The sequence below is a fragment of the Nelumbo lutea genome, chromosome 2 (assembly GCF_056320005.1).
Source record: "Nelumbo lutea isolate HS-2025 chromosome 2, American lotus-T2T, whole genome shotgun sequence".
Classification (NCBI taxonomy): domain Eukaryota; kingdom Viridiplantae; phylum Streptophyta; class Magnoliopsida; order Proteales; family Nelumbonaceae; genus Nelumbo; species Nelumbo lutea.
Window position 1 is genome coordinate 89,923,337 of NC_142685.1, and position 18,409 is coordinate 89,941,745.

Sequence of the window (18,409 nt, forward strand, 5' to 3'; positions counted from 1 at the left end):
TGGTACATATATCATTCGCTAAACTAATAGATGATAACAAATTCAAGGGACCGAACTACACAGACTGGATCCAGAACCTTAACCTAGTGTTAACATCTAAAAAGTTGCACAAAATTGCCAATAATAAGGCACCAGAACGATATTCTGGATAGCTTGAAGAGAAGAACTCTTTTACCCATTGTTACATCAGCGCCACACTTAGACAATTCTATCCTAAGACAATTTGATAAAGTAACTACTTGCAAAGATATTCTGGATAACTTGAAGGCCATGTATGATGAGTAGAATCATTTTACACGATAAAAGGTTCTCAAATTTTTTATGATCACTTGGATGTCCGAGAACCAATCGATTTATGATCATGTCATGAAGATGATAGGGTTCATAAATGAATTGGAGGCTCTTGGCTATAAGTTAGATAATGATACAAAAACTAATGCCATTTTGAACTTTCTACCCACATCCTTCATTCAGTTTATCCTTTACTACAATATGAGCAAGTTAAAAGCTAGCTTATAAGAGCTCGGAAATATGTTGCAAAGGGCTAGAAAACTGATTAAAAATGACAAGCCAGTAACCATGATTGTTAAAAGAGGCAAATCTGATAAGTTGAAATGGTTAGAAAGGGCCTCAAAATAAGGGTGATAAATCAAAGCAAAAAATAGATAAATCAACAGATGAGTGTCGCTATTGCAAGCGGACTAGACACTGAAAAATGAATTGTCCTCAATATCTAGAGTACCCCAAGAAGAAGAAAGAATGTATTTTCGACACTTAGGTCATAGAGGTTGACATGTTGGTCACTTTCTGCCTCTTGGTGTATTGACTCTAGGCTTCTACTCATGCGTGTAACATTTTGCATGAGTTCAAGGAAAATAGAAGCCTAAGTGATGATGAGATCATGCTCTACATGGGTACATCTTCAACCGTTGCATCTGCTGTTATAGGATTAGTAGATTTAGTTTCTTGAGAAGGGATAATTACCTTAGAATATTGTCTTTATGTTCCACAACTTAGGAGAAATTTGATTTCAGTTTCTAAGTTATATAAGGATAGTTATCCTATTTTATTCAATAATAAGATTACATTTAAGTTGAATAATAAATTCTTCACTTATGGAGAACTTCAGAATGGTCTTATGTGCTCCACCATTATCTAGAAACAAATGTGACCGAAATAACCTTGGAACACATCCCTATGAAAAGAACACGAGAAACTATTAATTCCTCATGTGTGTGGCATTAATGGATTAGCCATATAAGCATAGAATGAATTACAAGATTAATAAATGATTGTCCTCTAGATTTTTCCAAAGTAAAATATCTACCAACTTGTGAATCTTGCCTACAAGGTAAAATGATGAAGATGCCATTTACAAGTAAACTTCAAATAAGTACAGGCACACTTAACCTTGTATACATGGATGTATTTAGTTCCTCGAATGTGAGGACACACAACCAACATTCTTACTTTATAAATTTTTTCGATGATTATTCTCAGTGTGGCTACTTCTACTTAATGAGACATAAGTAAAAATTCTTTGAAAAGTTCAAGGAATTCAGATATGAAGTCGAGATTGTGATTTATGTGCTCCTCGTCCACTCAGAGTTACCTATTTCCTTTTAGGGACATACATTCGAGATTGTGATCTATGTGCTGAATCAAGTTCTAACCAAGTCAATTCTTAAGAATATGTACGAGTTATGGACTGGCAAGAAACTAAGTATTGGACATGTTGAGGTATGGGGTTATTCAACACATATCAAAAAGACAAATGTAGACAAATTGGAATCCAAAATCAATCATTGCTTATTTGAATGTTACCCTAAGGGGTTCATTGGATGTCTCTTTTATGACCAAAAAAAGAAACAAAAAGTGTTTGTTAGTTGAAATGCATACTTTTTAGATGACTGCTTGTTGAACAATCATTATCAAGAAATTATTCTCAATGATGAGGGCTTGGAGTAGGTTCTTACATCTTGGGGCTTCAACTCTATAAAGATAGATCAAAGAGGTTAATTAGATTATGCTAATTCACTTACATTGACAAGATTGTTAAAAAATTTAACATGCAAGATTCCAAGAAGGGATTCATTCCTTTCAAACATGGAGTCACTCTCTCCAAAGGAATGTCACCTAAGACCCTAGAGAAGATAGATGGCATAAGAAAGGTTCCATATGCCTTTGTTGTAGGGAGCATCAGGTATGCTATGTTATGCACACGACCTAATATTGCTCAGGCCATTAGTTTTGTGAGTAGATATCAATCTAACGCAAGACAAGAGCATTGGACAACTATGGAGAACATACTAAAATAATTACAATAAACTAAAGACTATTGCCTTATCTTTAATGGTAGTTCACTACAGATGATCGGTTATACAGATGCTGACTTCCAATCAGACCCAGATGATAGAAAATTTATATTTGGATACATCTTTATATTGGGATCTTGTGTAGTCAATTGGAGAAATAGCAAATAAAGGTCCACAACAAACTCCATGATCAGGTCATGTACATTGCCACAAGTGAGGCTACCAAGGAAGTAATATGGATGAAGAAACTCGTCCAAAAATTAGGAGTCATATCATCCAACACATAACTCATTCCACTATTGTGCAATAACACTAAAGCCATTACTCAAGCCAATGAGCCAAGAGCCCACTCGAAGTCAAGCATATTGAGAGAATGTATCACATTCTATGGGAGATTGTTGGTAAAGGAGACATCTAGATTCAGAAAGTAGCATCAATGGAAAATGTGGCAGACCCACTAACTAAGCCACTCACACAGAAAGTGTTGAAGGACACATGGATAGTAAGGGATTGAGGCTAATACCTAATTGGACCTAAGTGCAAGTGGGAGCTATTAAATAATATACGCCCTTAGTTCCAATTAGATTGACGTATATAAACAATTATAAGAAAGTGAATAAAGTACATTATTGTTTCATGTTATTATTGTTATATTTTTTGTGAATTACTCCTTAAACTGGACAGTTAAGAAACTCGTGTTAGTTTAGAATGTTTTTATCCAATGGATAAACTTGGAGAGTTTATCTTGACAAGCCTAACACTTGTGTGCTACTAAACTGGTTAAGCAACTTGTCTTATCTGCTAGGGTTAGATCCCAAGCATAGCCAGTGGGTGTTTAGAAGAAACACCAAACATTGACGAATTTCCCATTATGCCTTGGACCTTGAAGATAGATGGGAGAAATTGAAAACTTGCATTTAACCCCAAACTTGATTATAATATTGCACTAGGTATTAGACTGAGTTGTGTTTGATGTGTTAATCAATGAGATCCATCAAAGGTCAAATATTTGGGCGTGTTGGGGCAGTTTGAAAAATTACCTAAGTGGGTGATCATAGTGACAGAATTAACCCCTTTGTCAGGTTTTACACTATCTGTGATGGAAACCTACAATGTCGATAGTAGATTTCAACTATATTTGAAATCTGATTTGGAAAAAAATATTTATATGTTATGTTACTATTTTATGAAAAAGTTTGCAAAAAGTCTTAACCCCGGGGTCCATTCGAGTAGAGAGTGTGACACTGTATTTTGTAGTCAGGGAAGAGGTCATTCCTTGTAAGCAGCATTCTAATGATTATAAGTCGATAGGTTAGGTGTAAGAGATAATTACATGGCTGATTACTTTATGGGCTTCATCTTACATATGCCCACTATCCTTGGGTTTTCATAAGGTAGCTGAACCCAAGGATCATTTATGTATATGTTGGGCCCAAACAGAGACCAAGCTGGTTGGGTCAAGGGTTCACTAACCTTGAGCACTGAATTCGGCCTAACCTCTACTAAAGGTGGGGCCAAATCTATATGGATTTGTGTGAGACCTTTATGGGTCCCATGCCATAGAATATTTGGGCCCAAACTGGCCATGCAACACATTGGAATGTGAACCATTAGAGAAAATGGGCCTAAGGCCCATTACTAATATGATTAGTTGAAAATAGGCATGGATTTGGGTACATAGCATCTATTCTCTTAAGAAGATAATGCTTATCAATTAAAGATAAACTTTTAATTTAAATTTTGGTTCAACTCCTAATTAGATTAGGATAGTGCTTTATATAAAGGAGAGAGAGGGGAGAGTCCAACTCATCTAATTCTCTCCACTCTCTTGTTCTCTTCTTTTCTCCCTTGCCTTCTAGAAACCCTAATTCGACCTAACTATGATAGGGGCTTATTTCTTTCAGTCACCTATTGTGTTTTTGCATAAAAAACATCAAATTGTATGAAGTTCAAACACCCACTTCAATCCAAGCAAGTTGGGGACTAGTTTTTGCTGAAACGGTGTTGCTGAGTTGACTTTACATACATACTACACCATTTTCAATTAGAGGCTGATTTTGGAACTGATATTGGGCATGAATTACCACTCTAAGAGCTTCGTTTCATGGTCTTTATATCAGGTATGATCAGTTTTAATTTGAGTTTCAAATCTATACCGATTCAGTTCAAGATCGATTTCAAAATTTCATATTTCAAAATCACTAGAAAATTGGTTCTTGCGTTGGGTTAGTAAATTTTTGAAATTCTGGCCTATTTCTACTTGACTTGGAGGAGGATCGAGGAATAAGGAGTTTGGAGTAACGACCTAATTTTTTTTTTTTTGGAAATGGGAATTTAGGAAAACCTGGAATTTTTGAAGAAAAACAAAAGTTAATTTTCTTGGTGACTCATTGCTCAGAAGGATAGAGATTCTTAGGGTCCATGGACCAAGGTACAATGCGGGAAGGTGTTAGGCACCCCACACATGCCCAATTGAACCGGCCTCTACTTCACCAATATTCCAAGAAAAGTTTAATAACTTGGGGCTTAAATTATTGAAAATTCGCACACTAACTATAAAATGGAAAACATGCAAGGATTCAAAATTGTTTATGCTAACACAGAATGTAGATTAAGCAGTCAACAAGATGGTGGAGAACATCAAATAAGATAAACAAGAGAATATCTATCACTAACCAAAGTAAAAGGAAAATGTATGAATAATAAAGAAAAGAGCATTGATTAGCTAAATGAATAATACTATTAATTTTAATTGACCACTTATGCTAAACGATGAAGATATGACACTTGAAAAGACCATGGGAATTTAGTGATGACATGAGATAAGTAAGAGGAGTTCTAAATAGGTGAAAGTATTGATAACCAATAATTTTCAAGCAAGATGAGACATACCCAAGAATGATAATGTGATAACACTAAAAATAGAGACCCTCTATTCTTCCACTCTAGGATGTAATGATTAAGGTAAATGGATGCAACATGCACCCATAAATAAGACAAAAACATCGTAACGTGAAATAAATGACAACTCCTACCTAGGAAGAATAGCTTGAAAATCCCAAGAGAATGGACAACTTTGGTGATGTTATTAAGTGAAAATGCAAGCAACTGATGACTGCTAATGCTGATGCTGATGGTTTTAGGTCAGAAAATGAAGAAATGAATAGAGAAAACCAGCAACTTCCTACCTGTTCTTACATATATGATACAAGCCTATTGGATTTTGGTTTTTCTCCTTTTTAAATAAAATATGCTATGGAAACACTTAAATTAAGGTTGGAAAGTAAAGTGCAGAACTAATAATGGTATGATTCTAATGCATGTAATATAGGAAACGATAAATTTTTTAAACTACCCTTATGGTTTAGCTAATTGACTAAGTGTACCCTTACTGTTTGAAAATTGACTAAAGCTACCCTTACTGTTTTTGACAATTGACTAATATTTCCCTTACCGTTAGTCTCCATTAACAAAAAGACAAAAAAGACTGTTTTACCTTTTATTCTTCTTCAAATTTTCAAAATAAAACAGGGAAAGGGGAAAATTGTTGGTTCATCAAAACCCTAACCTTTCAAACCCAGCAATGGCTAACCTTCCATCCCCTCTCTCTCTCTCCCCCTCTCTGTCCCCTTCGTTCTCTCTCTCCCCGTCCCCTTCTTCGTGTTATTCTAGTGCTGGCACCGACATCAGCAATGCCGTTGAGGCTGAACTTAAATGGCATTGCCCAAGTTGGGGCACAACCACTAGTGTTGCTGCAACTTCTTTTCTCTAGTTTTCCTCTAAGATATCCCTAGAAGAAGATGGAGGAGGCATCATTGGCATAGTTTTAAACAGTTGCTAAGGCGAGCTTGGGAACCAGAGCTGCAACTTATATCAGAGGACTGTGTATTGATGATTATTTGTGAATCCGAAGGACAAGACAGTGAGTGAACAGAGGAGAACAAATCAAGAACAAAGGGAGAAAAGACAGATTGCCTTGAAGAACAGAGGAGAATGAATCACAAGAGTGAATAGTTCAGAGAACTGTAGACAATAGAGCTGGTGGGTCGCATGGTAATTTTTCAGACTTTAGACCATGTCAGGTGGGACTAGTCAAATGCTTACAATTACCATAGCAAAGAGAGGAAGACATAACCGGACCATTGCCACTCGTTAGAAAGGATTTAACGGCATGTTCTTTGAAGATCCATCAGTTATGGCCTCACCTGTTGGTGACCTCCCTGTGCTCATTAGAAGAGGAAAAGGACCTCCCTGTGCTCGTCGGAAAAGGAAGGCGAAGGTGAGGACAAGCCATTGAAGGTGGTAGTAGTAAGGGAAAGAAGCTTGAAATTAGACGAAATTTCAAGGATCATGTACTAATCCTTTTTTCGCTACTAACATGGAACTTTGGTAGTAGCAATGCCGGGAATTTTCCACTTCACAAATCTCAAGCTTTGAGAAAAAATACCAGCAGCAACGCTGGGAATCTACCACTTCACAGATCTTGAGCTCTAAGAAGAACTGTGAACAACCCAAGGGAACTAGTTTGGTTTGCTATTGAAAGGAAGAAGATAGAAAGGGTAAAATTGGGTTTAAAAAATATACTGTGATCTGAATATGAATTTAATGGAATATTAATAGATGCAAACCATAAGGGTAGAGCTAATCAATTGTCAGAAACAATATAGGTAGGTGTTAGTCAATTTTCAAATAGTAGGGATGCACTAAGTCAATTAACTAAACCATAAGGATAGTTTAAGAAATTTTCCCTATAGGAACTACAAATGATATGAGAATTAATTTATCTGACCTAAATTTTACTTGGACTGACTACTCTTTTTCTCAAATGAAATAGATGTCAATGCTACTAAAAATGTACATGCAAGGCATGCAATAGGAAAATAATTTATCAGAATATTTTTCATCATTAGAATGGATGGTTAACCAATTCTACTTGATTACTAAAATGCCCAAAACTGAAATTATCTACATTTAATAATAGATAAAAAACTTGCAGTGGAGTTCATAAAGCACCATAAAATGCTAACCTAGAACTTCTTCACGATAATAATTAGAAAATTAATTAAACTGATTCAATGGAAGGAGCTCCCCCAAGATATAGTGTAGGAGCCCAAGGCGAGTAAAGCCATTATTGCATTGGTTACACATCCATTTGGCATGCTTGACATCTTCCAATGATCTCCCCGATTACATGAATACATTTTAAGAGGTTGTATATGTTGGAAATCGGGGTCACTAAATTTTGAAGGAGAAGCTTTGAGGCATGTTTGAAGATACTGTCTTTACAACACTATTTGCCCCCACTCAGTTCCACTGAGTTTGTTGTTGGGTTATAGGAAAATCCGTTCCCAAAATACAATAGAGCCTTGGGCAAGAGTCTACAACTAGCATAGTTGAAGATACTCCAAAGAAACATTCTGTGAGATAGTAGCAGATCGAACAGAGAGAGACAAGAGTGGTTTTCTAAAATTTTGTGTCAATTTGCTTGATTCACGCTCCTTAAAAAATCCCTGAAAAGTTATGAAACAAACGAAGGTGCTGGTTCAGAAAAGGCTCCTTGAACAGTTAGAATTTCAAACATTGTGACTGTTAAAAAGGTAGTTAACATTTAATGACTATTAACTGTGAATAGTGCCTCTTGATCACACCCGATCGAATCGTGACTATTGAAACATCAATAGTCATCCAAAAGTCAAAGCCGCCCTTCACGAGCCACACGGGTGCGAGTAAAGTATGCCTTTAAAGCGCTTCATTGCATTGCACACACATGCGAGCGCATTGTGCAGTAGTGAGCCACCATACTCTCCTCTTTATTTTAAAGGAGTGTAAATAAGCTCCTATTTAAAAACTCAAAACAAGTTTTGTAATTTTCTAATGTAGGATAAGTTGAAAACTGGTTTTAGTAAGAGAGAAAACTATTTTCCAAGACATGTGCGCAGGTGTGTTTTTCATGTAATTGATTAATCAAACCCCATTGGATTTAATCTCTAATGAGATTAAAATCCAATAATATATGCTGATCATGTGGCCCAAAAGGAGAATAAATGTTATTGCATGTTTGAGAACTTTTGTTGCATCATTAATGGCTTCAAGAGTGCTTCAATGCTTTTTCTTCAATGTAGGCTTGACCTAGGGGGATTCTTTGGACATGATGGAGGTTTTCTCATGAGTTTGGACGTGGGATAGGGAATGTTCAAACTACTTGAGACGTGAAGGCGGTATTCTTTAGGCTAATGGGGGTAGAGTTGTCTCCCTAAGAAAGAATGTGTGTATATCCTTGTGTGTGAGAAGGGATATTGATTGAGAGAATGGTCTGTTAAGACAACTTTGGGAGAGATCCTCTCAATCAATCAAGACAATAAGTGAAAAATTTCACCAATTTACCTAAATTGAACATTCTAAGCTTAGGTGATTTACTTGATTGATTGGAGGCTCTTAGTTGGTCAAATTTTAAAATCTTAAGATGGTTCTAGAGGTTGAGGGAAGTATCTAGTCGTGTGGGTCCCAAGGTTCGAAATTATAATGAAGAATATTCCAAATGGAGGATCCAGATCGAGTCTAGCAAGGAGTCTCAAAATGGAAGGGTTAACATTGTCGGAATTGGACGATCTTAGTATCATTGGGCTCAGAATTTTGAGCTCTATTCATCCATATGATTGGATTTTTTTTTATTTCATGTGGCATATGGTTCATGATAAAAAATGATACTGATCGGTGATTGGAATCAGTTCTAACTTTGGGTCTTGAGATGAATGGGTAAACGGTATTGGATTTGGGTAATCTTGGTCTCATTGGATTTGGTTTTTAGGGCTCTACATATCTATGATTTTAGATTCCTAATTTGAAGCGAAATGAGGTTCAATATCAAAATTACTCCGATCGGACGATTAAAATCGGTTTTGGCTTTGGGTCTTGATATGAAGGGAAAAACGGTGTTAGATTTCAGTGACCTTGGTGTCATTGGATTTGGATTTTTGGGCTTGATGTACCTATGGTTTTGGATATCTGATTTGACATGAGATGAGGTTTGGGATCAAAATGATCTCGATCAAACGATTGGATTCAGTTCTGACTTTAGGGTCTTAAGATGAAGGGGTAAATGGTGTCGGGTTTGAGTGATCTTGGTGTCATTGGATTTGGATTTTTGGGCTCTACATATCTATAGTGTTAGATTTCTGATTTGACACACGATGAGGTTTAGGATCAAAATGACCCTGATCAGATGATCGAAATCAGTTCTAGCTCCGGGTGTTAAGATGAAGGGGTAAATGATGTCAGGTTTGGGTGATCTTTGTGTTGTTGGACCTAGAATTTTGGGCTCTACATACCTATGATCTCAGATCCTTGAGGTCCAAACTTTTGTAAAAATAAAAAATGCCCCCGGATCGTCCAGACCTAGTACCTTTACTAATTGGATTAGTAAAGTCTTCTTGCAAACAAATTGGACTTACATTAGATGTTATATAAGCTAGAATTCGTCCAGACCTAGTACCTTTACAAGAGCACATACTCTCTTCTATTCAGCCCAAGGAACTTCCTAATCTCTCTAGATTTTTATCTAGGCTTTTAGACTTCATCTTCTTCTGCCTTTGCAAACTATCCTAGACCATTGGATTGTCAAGTTCTTTGTGATCAAATCATCATTAAAAGAAACAACTAGAAACTTTTACTGAAATTTATTGCTGATTTGAAGAGGAAAACACAAGTACATTTGAGTTGAGGTTGCACTTTCTTCACTCTTTGCATCGGATAGGTGAGAAGCACTAGTAGACTTAGGTGTGAACTTCACATTGTTGACCCTAAGTCAATATAATTTGTTTTTTTTTTATAATAACAAGGGATTTTTGGGCACTCCCCCTGAGAAATCTTTTTTGCAGCCCCCTCCTAGTCTACTAGTAGCCACCCCCCTATAAACCACATCATGCCTATGGCGAGTATGAAGCTAGAGAACAGGCCATGGCCAAGTACCTCGCCAAAGTTCAACAGTTGGCTTGTCACTTCCAACGCTTCTCCTTATAGCAAGTCCCGCAACCCAAGAACATGAGAGCCGACGCCATTGTCCAAGCTGGCAAATACCTTGGGCACAATGTTCGGTCGCATAGTTCACATGGAGAAATTAGCTCGACCACCTATTAAAGAAGCTCATGTTCTCCCAGTTTAGGCCGAGCCATCATGGATGGACCCCATCATCAACTTTCTTTTGATCGAGAAACTACTTGACGATAGGAATGAGGCCAAGCGACTCCAACATCAGGCCGCTCACTACACCTTGCTCGAAGGGAAGCTATATAGAAGGCCATTCACCCTCCCTACCTCCGATGCCTCCATTTTGAGGAGGGCGAGTACGTGCTCCGAGAGATTCACAAAGGCATTTGCGGCAATCACCTCGGCAAAAGAGCCTAGGTCCAAAAAGCACTAAGGCAAGAGTACTTCTGGCCGATGCTCCAAAAGGACACATTCGAGCTGGTACGGAAATGTGATAAGTGCCAAAGACACTCCAACATTTGCATCAACCAGCCACGACACTATCGGCCCTCAACAGCCCTTGGCTCTTCACTAAATGGGGCATGGATCTCCATGGACCCTTCCCTCAAGCAATAGGGAATAGAAAGTACCTCATTGTCTTCATCGACTACTTCACCAAGTGGGTCAAAGCCGAGCCTTTGACCACCATTATAGCCCAGGCAATTCAAAGCTTCTTTTGGAAGAATATCATCTACCACTTCGGCCTCCCCCATATGCTGGTCATAGACAACAGGAAGCAATTCCATGATGTGAGGTTCAAAGAATGGTGTGCGTCCCTCGGCATCAAGCAATAGTACACCTCAGTAGGCTACCTCAAAACGAACGGCCTAGCTGAGGTCATTATTCGAACTATCCTTGACAGACTGAAGACAAGACTTGACAGAGCAAAAGGCATGTGGGCCGACGAACTAAGTAGTGCCCTATGGGGATATTGGACGACACCTTGGGTAGCCACAGGAGAGACCCCGTTCAACCTAACCTATGGCACTGAGGCCGTCATTCAAGTAGAATTCGACCAGCCGACGCTTCAGACTGAGGCATACAGTGAGTTTGAGAATAGTGAAGCACTCAGATCAAACTTAGACCTGTTGGAAGAAGTCCGAGAACAAGCACAGGTTAGAGTGGCGGCTTACCAGCAAAGGGTGGCTCGCTACTACAACTCAAGGGTCAAAGAAAGACACTACCGAGAAGGAGACCTCGTCGTCAGGAAAGTTATGGTGCCTGAGCTCGACGTAGGCAAGCTCAACCCCAACTAGGAAGGTCCCTACAAAGTTAAACAAGTCATCAGCCTAGACACCTTTTGCCTTGAGCACTTGGATGGAAGACCAATCCCTCGGACGTGCAACACAGATAACCTTCGAATGTACTACCACTAATTGTAACTCCTATTGACTAAACAATGAATATAGTTCAAAGTTTCTCCTTAGCTCAAACTTTAGTGTGTGTTCTTATCCTAAGTAGCCCGGACCCCTCGACTGTATGACCAACCGACGCGCATAGCCTCCTCCGAGCTACACCTCGATGATGCAGCTTTGCCTTGGCCACGCCCTTTAACTACCTAAAGCGAGCATCTAAGTAATGAGCCAAGAAAAGAAGAGAGACAAAGTTACAAAGAATGCAAAAATTGCTCCATATCATTTTTTGAGTTCAGCTTACAAAAATTTTTGGCCTTAAAGACTGAAGACATTTACAACAACAAAAAACAAAAACAAAGAGAAGCACTTGAGTTGGCTATGCCTCGCCCTCAGCTGGAGGATTGGTAGAGTCCTCGGCACCCACGTCAGCAAACTCGGTGGGAACCTCGACATCATCCTTTGGAGGGAGAGAGTCAGGGAACACATGCAGTTCATCGATTAGGAAGTCTGACTTCAGCTTCAGAAGGGCCTTCTTAGTGTCCTCAATCCCCTCCAAGTAGGCCTTGACCCGTATTGTGCCAGACACTTCTAGTATTCTAGTATCTGCTGCCAAACATCGACAACATTCCGATAGTTCGCCTCGACCTCCGCTGTCGTTGCCTTGGCCTCTGCAGCTCGAGCCTTAGTGTTTGTTGCCTCCCTCCAGGCCTTGAGGGCAACCCCATTAAGGCGAGCTCGATCTTCCTAAAACCTCTTTAATTGGACCCGTATTCCTCAAACCTCTTTAGTGTCCTCAATCCCCTCCAAGTAGGCCTTGGACCCGTATTGCACCAGACACTTTTGGTATTCTAGGATCTGCTGCCAAACGGCGACAGCATTCTGACAATTTGCCTCGGTCTCCACTGTCGTTGCCTTGGCCTCTGCAGCTTGAGCCTTAGTGTTTGTTGCCTCCCTTCGGGCCTTAAGGGTGATCCCATTAAGGCGAGCTCGGTCTTCCTCAAACCTCTTTAATTGATCCTCGTCCCAGGTGATGAGAGCCTTCTCTGCCTTTAGGTCATCCTCTAGCATTTTCTGGAGTTGCTTCTTGTCCTTTAGTAGCGTGAGGGTTTGGTCACAGAAACTCTCTACGAAAGCCACCCATACCTGCAATTGCTCATTTTTCTTCTCAAGTCGAGCCACGCACTCGAGATGGAGACCAATGCGATCACCAAGGCCGACATAGTGACGACAAACTTGGACCAAGCACGTCATCAACAAAACCAACAAACGACTAACAAGTGACAAGTCAGAAAGGGAAAGAAACTCACCTCAGCAAAAAAGTCCATCCCTTCGTCCCGGATGACGAGGTGGTCCACCTACATCATCCCAAAGCAATCCCCTGGGGGACCATTCCCTTGATGAGGGCCTTGCCGATGCCCTCAGTATCTATAGTATCCCCCTCGCAGACACCCCACTTGGGGTGAAAGAGATGGAACAGGCGTTCCCCCTCCTTGGTGGGCTCAGAAGCGGAAGGAGTAGACGAAGGCTTGGTGGTAGGCCCCTTCGCAAGAGGTCTCCTTGGAGCGACAGGAGCCCCCTTCCTCGGCTCAGTACCCTCTACCAGGCAGTCCTTATATGTAGGCCTCCTCATGGGAAGTGCAGGCGGCACCTCGGCTGACCTCTTCTTACCAGTCTCCCTTGGCTAATTCTCCACGACTTTCTTCTTCCCTCTATATTCCCCTCTAGTGGGGGCCTGTGATCGAGGGGTCCCCCCATCAGGTGCAGATCTCCTTACCACCCTAGTAGGGAGCACATCGGCAGCTCTCCTCGGGGTTTGCCCTCCCGAGGTGCCCTCGGCCTGGCACTTCTTCTTGGCCAAGGCACTCTCTAGCAGTAGTCTCTTGGCATAGGCATCTCTGCAAGAAAGAACAAAGAATTAGTACCGAGCAGAAAAGAAAAACTGATGTGGAAAATAGCCAACACTAGGCCTCTTCCTACCGAGAGAAGTAGGGCTGAGCCCCACAAAAACCAAGGGGAGCTCGGCCTCCACCAAGGACTTGGCCCGAAGTGTCCCTAGTACAAGTATGTGGTTCACTGCAACGACCTCGCCTTCCTGAAGCATCGACATGGGCTTCTTGGCTAACAAATACATCTCCCCCCAGCCTAACTTGAATGACCAACCCTCTGGACAGGAGATAAAGAAAAACCTTTCTTTCCAGCTATGGAATGACAAGGGGTTGTGTAGGGGGTGGCCTCTCCGAGGATGGAAGTAGTACATGCTATCCTCGTTATTGTGCTTCCTTGGCACAAACATAGCTTGGAACATTTTCAATGTCAGGACCACGTCTTGGATCTGAGCCACCACCAGCATACCAATGATGGTCCTGAGGGCATTGGAGGCGAGTTGCTAAGAGTGATCTTGTACCATTTCAGCAGCTCGGGGATCAACTGATGAAGGGAAACCTGAGACCAGACTCATGAAAGTGTTGGTACATGTAGATTTCCCCCTACTCCGGTGTCTACAGACAATCACCAACATCGGGGACCCTTAGTTGATGAGACCGAGGGATGTAATATCTCTTCACCAGGGACTTAACTTGGTTGTAATCTAGGACACCGTCAAGCTCTGAGCGGGGCATGCGCTCTACATTCATTACTCAGGCAGCGTATTTTGCCACCGTCCTCGGACTGAGCTCGGCCACTGGTTCCCTCTTTGCCACCATGAGGGACCCTTCAGGTTCCCTCGATGCTGCAAACTCGACATTCTCACAGAGTGAGTCCTCACCCCCTTGGCTAAACACACTGTCATCGGGGGCAATCCTCTCCCTTAGCACCTCAACCGCTTGGCGTGGGTCAGGAATCTCAGCTACCGATGAGCCTCCACCAAAGTTGACTTGGGTTGGGGTGTGGAAGGAGCTTGCTTTCAAAGAGGCTGAGAGTTCATAGCACTCAGGCCCAAAGTAAAAAAAGGACATGGTGTTTACCGAGGATAGAAGATGAAGGTGACAAAGGCGATGAGCTCTAAAGGTGAGTAACTAGAATTGAGGGCTCTAGGGAAGCAGGGGATTCTTGGAAGCAAAGGCACTGGTTAACAAATGATGATTGAATGTGTGACCAAGGCCCCTATTTAAAGAAAAATGGATGGCCCAGATCGCTCTAGATCCAATGGTTGACGAATGACTGCCTTTGCTGCCCCATCTGTTGATCGACACGCGACGCCTACCTCGGGGAGACAAAACAATGCTGGGTGAACCAATATGCCTCCTCACCATGACTCACTAGCCTCTCTAGTCATGCTGGCTCAATAGAGACATGGCTTGGTTCACCCGCGTCTTGTCCCGCCTACAGCAAGAACTCAGCAACTTGTTGCGAGCATGGTTCCCAACTCACTAATTCGGGAGCCCGTGACTCCACAACCTGAATCCAGCTTCGGGAACCGCTTCTTTCATGACGCGAGACACCATAGAAAAAGATTTCCTCGCAAAATGGCTAAGTCACCACTTTGGGCACCCCAACGCTTCCTCCTCAACACCCTTAGCTGAAGCCAAGGTCTTAGGGGATGCACCCAACACTCACAGGGCTAGGGGGCAAGCCTCCCTCTTGTCCTCGCACGACAGCAACCTCAGAGCCAAAGCCGAGCCCCCTTCGTAGGAATAGCCGAACCGAAGCCCGACAGGTGCCTCGGCCATCCGTGCAAGACAAAGGCAGACCGACACCACAGTAGGCCACGACGTGCACAGAAGCTCCATGGATGCCTCCTAACACAAGTCAGTGCACTCCCTTGGACCAAAGCCGAGGCCCTCCCAACTCGGACCTCCACCATGGCCTCGGGAGTGGGAGCAAATGATGTAAGTGTAGATGACCCAAACCAATTGCAGGACTCACACATGTCAGGTGGTGCTCGTCAGGGCTGAGCCAATCAGCTAGCACAGGCTACCCAGCTCGGCGCAAGGTGCGAAACCAATGGCGCGGGTCACTTGGTTCTCTAGGATGGCCATGCCCCCTGCGTATGGGCTCAATCCCCTCCATTTGAGCTCACCTACCTCTAGACAGGTTTAAGTATAAATAGGAAGCAACCCCCTCAAGGTAAAGGATCGAATACTCAAGCTCTCTCACTTGCTCTTGAGACCTCCTACTCTCTTGTGACTTTGTCTAGGTGCACGCACCTTAGACCTCATCCACCTCATACCACTACTAACTTGACCGTCAAAGTCCTCATCTCGGGTGAAGCCCGAGGCCTCTGACATTACTCTTCCTTGCAGAACCGACCCCAGGATCCTCACCTACCTTGAATACAAGACACCGTGGATCTCGGGCCTCAAACCTCGGCTCTACCTCACTTTGGACTCTACACCTCAATCACCCCGGTCCTTAGATTTCAAGTACCTCGGGTTTAGGAGTGAATTGATAGTATTGATCTCGGCCAATCCGAGCATCAATAGTTGGTATTCGACTATGACATGGGAAAGATATGATATCTGAAAAACTTCTTACCAGTCAATTGGAATCATAGTGTGTGGTTGAAGCACGATTCTTTCATGTTTGAAGCTAATGGTATATGAACACAAAATCCATGTTGAGTGTATCAAAACCAATTGATCCATGCTTGAACAACACTACCGAACACCGCCTTTCAATCATTCTTATAAAGATTTGCAATAACTGGCCAAGCTATTTTGTTGAAAATTTTTCTGGTAGGCAATGCATCAATATACGTCTATCTCAGTAAAGAATGTATTATAAAATGGTGGAGCTTAGTGGATTCAGAAGCAGCACATTAATATCTCATCCATAGTACTGAACACCCTTATCAATGCCTACCATCTCCACCTATTAAACTCACCCAATTAGCCTTCAAGCATGTGGTTAATGAGAGTTATATCACCTAACCAAACTATTTATACCTCCTTTTGACTATATGCACTTGAGGCTCAACTTGGAAAGAGTACAAATACAATATGTACAGTAGAAATACATATAAACTAATACAAAATACAAGGTTTTGCACTCTACATATTTGTATTTGTACTCTTTCTAAACTGAACCTGAGTGACATTATCAATAGAAAAAACAAAGGTTAAGGTAACATTATTGAGAGAAGGGAACAGGACAACAAATAGCAAAGCCAACTTTAGGCTGATGCCAAACAAGGATGTGAATGAAGGTATAGCTAGTTAGAGAACAGGAAAGAAAAAGACTTGAAGATCTAAGAGCACAGAAGTGGTGGAAGAAACAGAATGAATCTGGCTGATTTAATTTACTTGAATGAGCAAGAATGGCTTATCTAAGAGCAGGGTTCACATCCACCAATAAGCTAATTGGTGAGCTACAATAATATTTTGGTTACTTGGAACAGACTGGGGCAGTAGGGAGAAATTCCCAAGGTTGTATAAACTTATTTACTAGCACTATGATATGTGTCCCTAGATGCTACCACTCTTAAACTTCATTACCAAGTTTATATATAGTATAAAAGTGAAAAAATAATATTTTTATATAGAGATTAACTACTTATTAGGACCTGTCCCAACTTATTAGAAACCATAGTTTTCTTTTTCTAACTCTACATATGTAATTTATTTAAGAAGTAAAAGCTATACCAACTCATGTAGGGAACAAATTAATTAATCCTATTTTAGAACATAGATGGACATAGATATAATGACCACACAGAACAAATTAAAAGGGATAAAAGGAATATGCATGTAAGGATTGCTTGTACTAGATTATAATCCCACCTACATGATATGGGTAGTTAGCCTAGCTAGCATAATATAAAGAATATAGTAACTAATACATAAACTACTGAGCTAATAGAAATTTTACAGTCTTAGGTGGCAATTGTAGGTTTGGAATCTGAAAAGAAAGCTTTTGAGAGGTTGGGTTTTGTTTGTGTTAAGTCTAAACCATACCTTATTGGAAAGTGAAATAAAAGGTTTGATCTGGTAAATGAAATGGCCCATGCATTCATACATTTTCATATGGCTCATAGTGACTAAAATGCCTGTGCGGATTTTTGCTTTTAACATTTCAAATGATTTAAAAGGTTTTTCACCTTTCAGATTTCAGTTTTATCAAATGCCAACTTCAGCGCAGGTTGAACAACTACAATGATGGAAATTTTCTTTTATCTTTGACTTGTGAAGAATAGATAACAAGTCACCAATTTAGTGGCGTTTGCAAGTTTAATGGACAACTTTCATTTTTGACATCCATCCGAAAAAGTTTAGATGGATTATCATCTCTTCCTTGACCTTCCAATAAGATAAATGGTGTTGGTAGAACAGATTGACAAATGTTTGTCACATAAGAGAAAATGCAGTTGGACAAGCTTTAAAGGAAACTAATTAAACCAATAAGTACTCTTTTCTATAAGTCTTGATCTTGATTTTTTTTTTTTTGGGAATCCAAATAAAAACGACTTTCAAAGTATTATCATCCATCTGTTCATAGTTCCAAATAGGGAATTTTAATCTTGTTTTGAAAATGGCAATTCTTTTGAACCACAAAATGAATAAACAGTTGTCTAAAAAATAACTTTTAGCAGTAGTCAAAACTGTCACTATAAGTCCCTAAAACTACCACTATGGGAGTAATGATTGAACATTTTTATGGTTTTCTTTAACCATGATATAGGAGTAATGATTGCACTTTTTTAGCCCTAAACTTTACTCGAGATCGAGATGGAAGAACAATCACCTTAAAATTTTATTAACTATTATCAAAAAGGAAAAT

General features: G+C 40.6%; 1 protein-coding gene across 6 annotated transcripts in view; it reads left to right on the forward strand.

The window, feature by feature from the left end:
- Nucleotides 1-18,409, forward strand: part of LOC148871786 (signal peptide peptidase 1-like) — a 112,142-nt gene that overhangs the window by 76,236 nt on the left and 17,497 nt on the right. The window contains exons 11-12 of one of the 6 annotated variants that reach the window (XM_088971168.1): nt 1,627-1,740; nt 17,737-18,049. The exons of 3 other annotated variants lie outside the window; for them this stretch is intronic. In XM_088971168.1, the coding sequence (XP_088827294.1) occupies nt 1,627-1,740; nt 17,737-17,775 (153 nt within the window). In that variant the 3' untranslated portion in view covers nt 17,776-18,049. Of the gene's footprint in view, nt 1-1,626; nt 1,741-17,736; nt 18,050-18,409 lie in introns of those variants that run through there. 2 more of the 6 variants (XR_016107503.1, XM_088971170.1) reach the window with 2 other exon arrangements.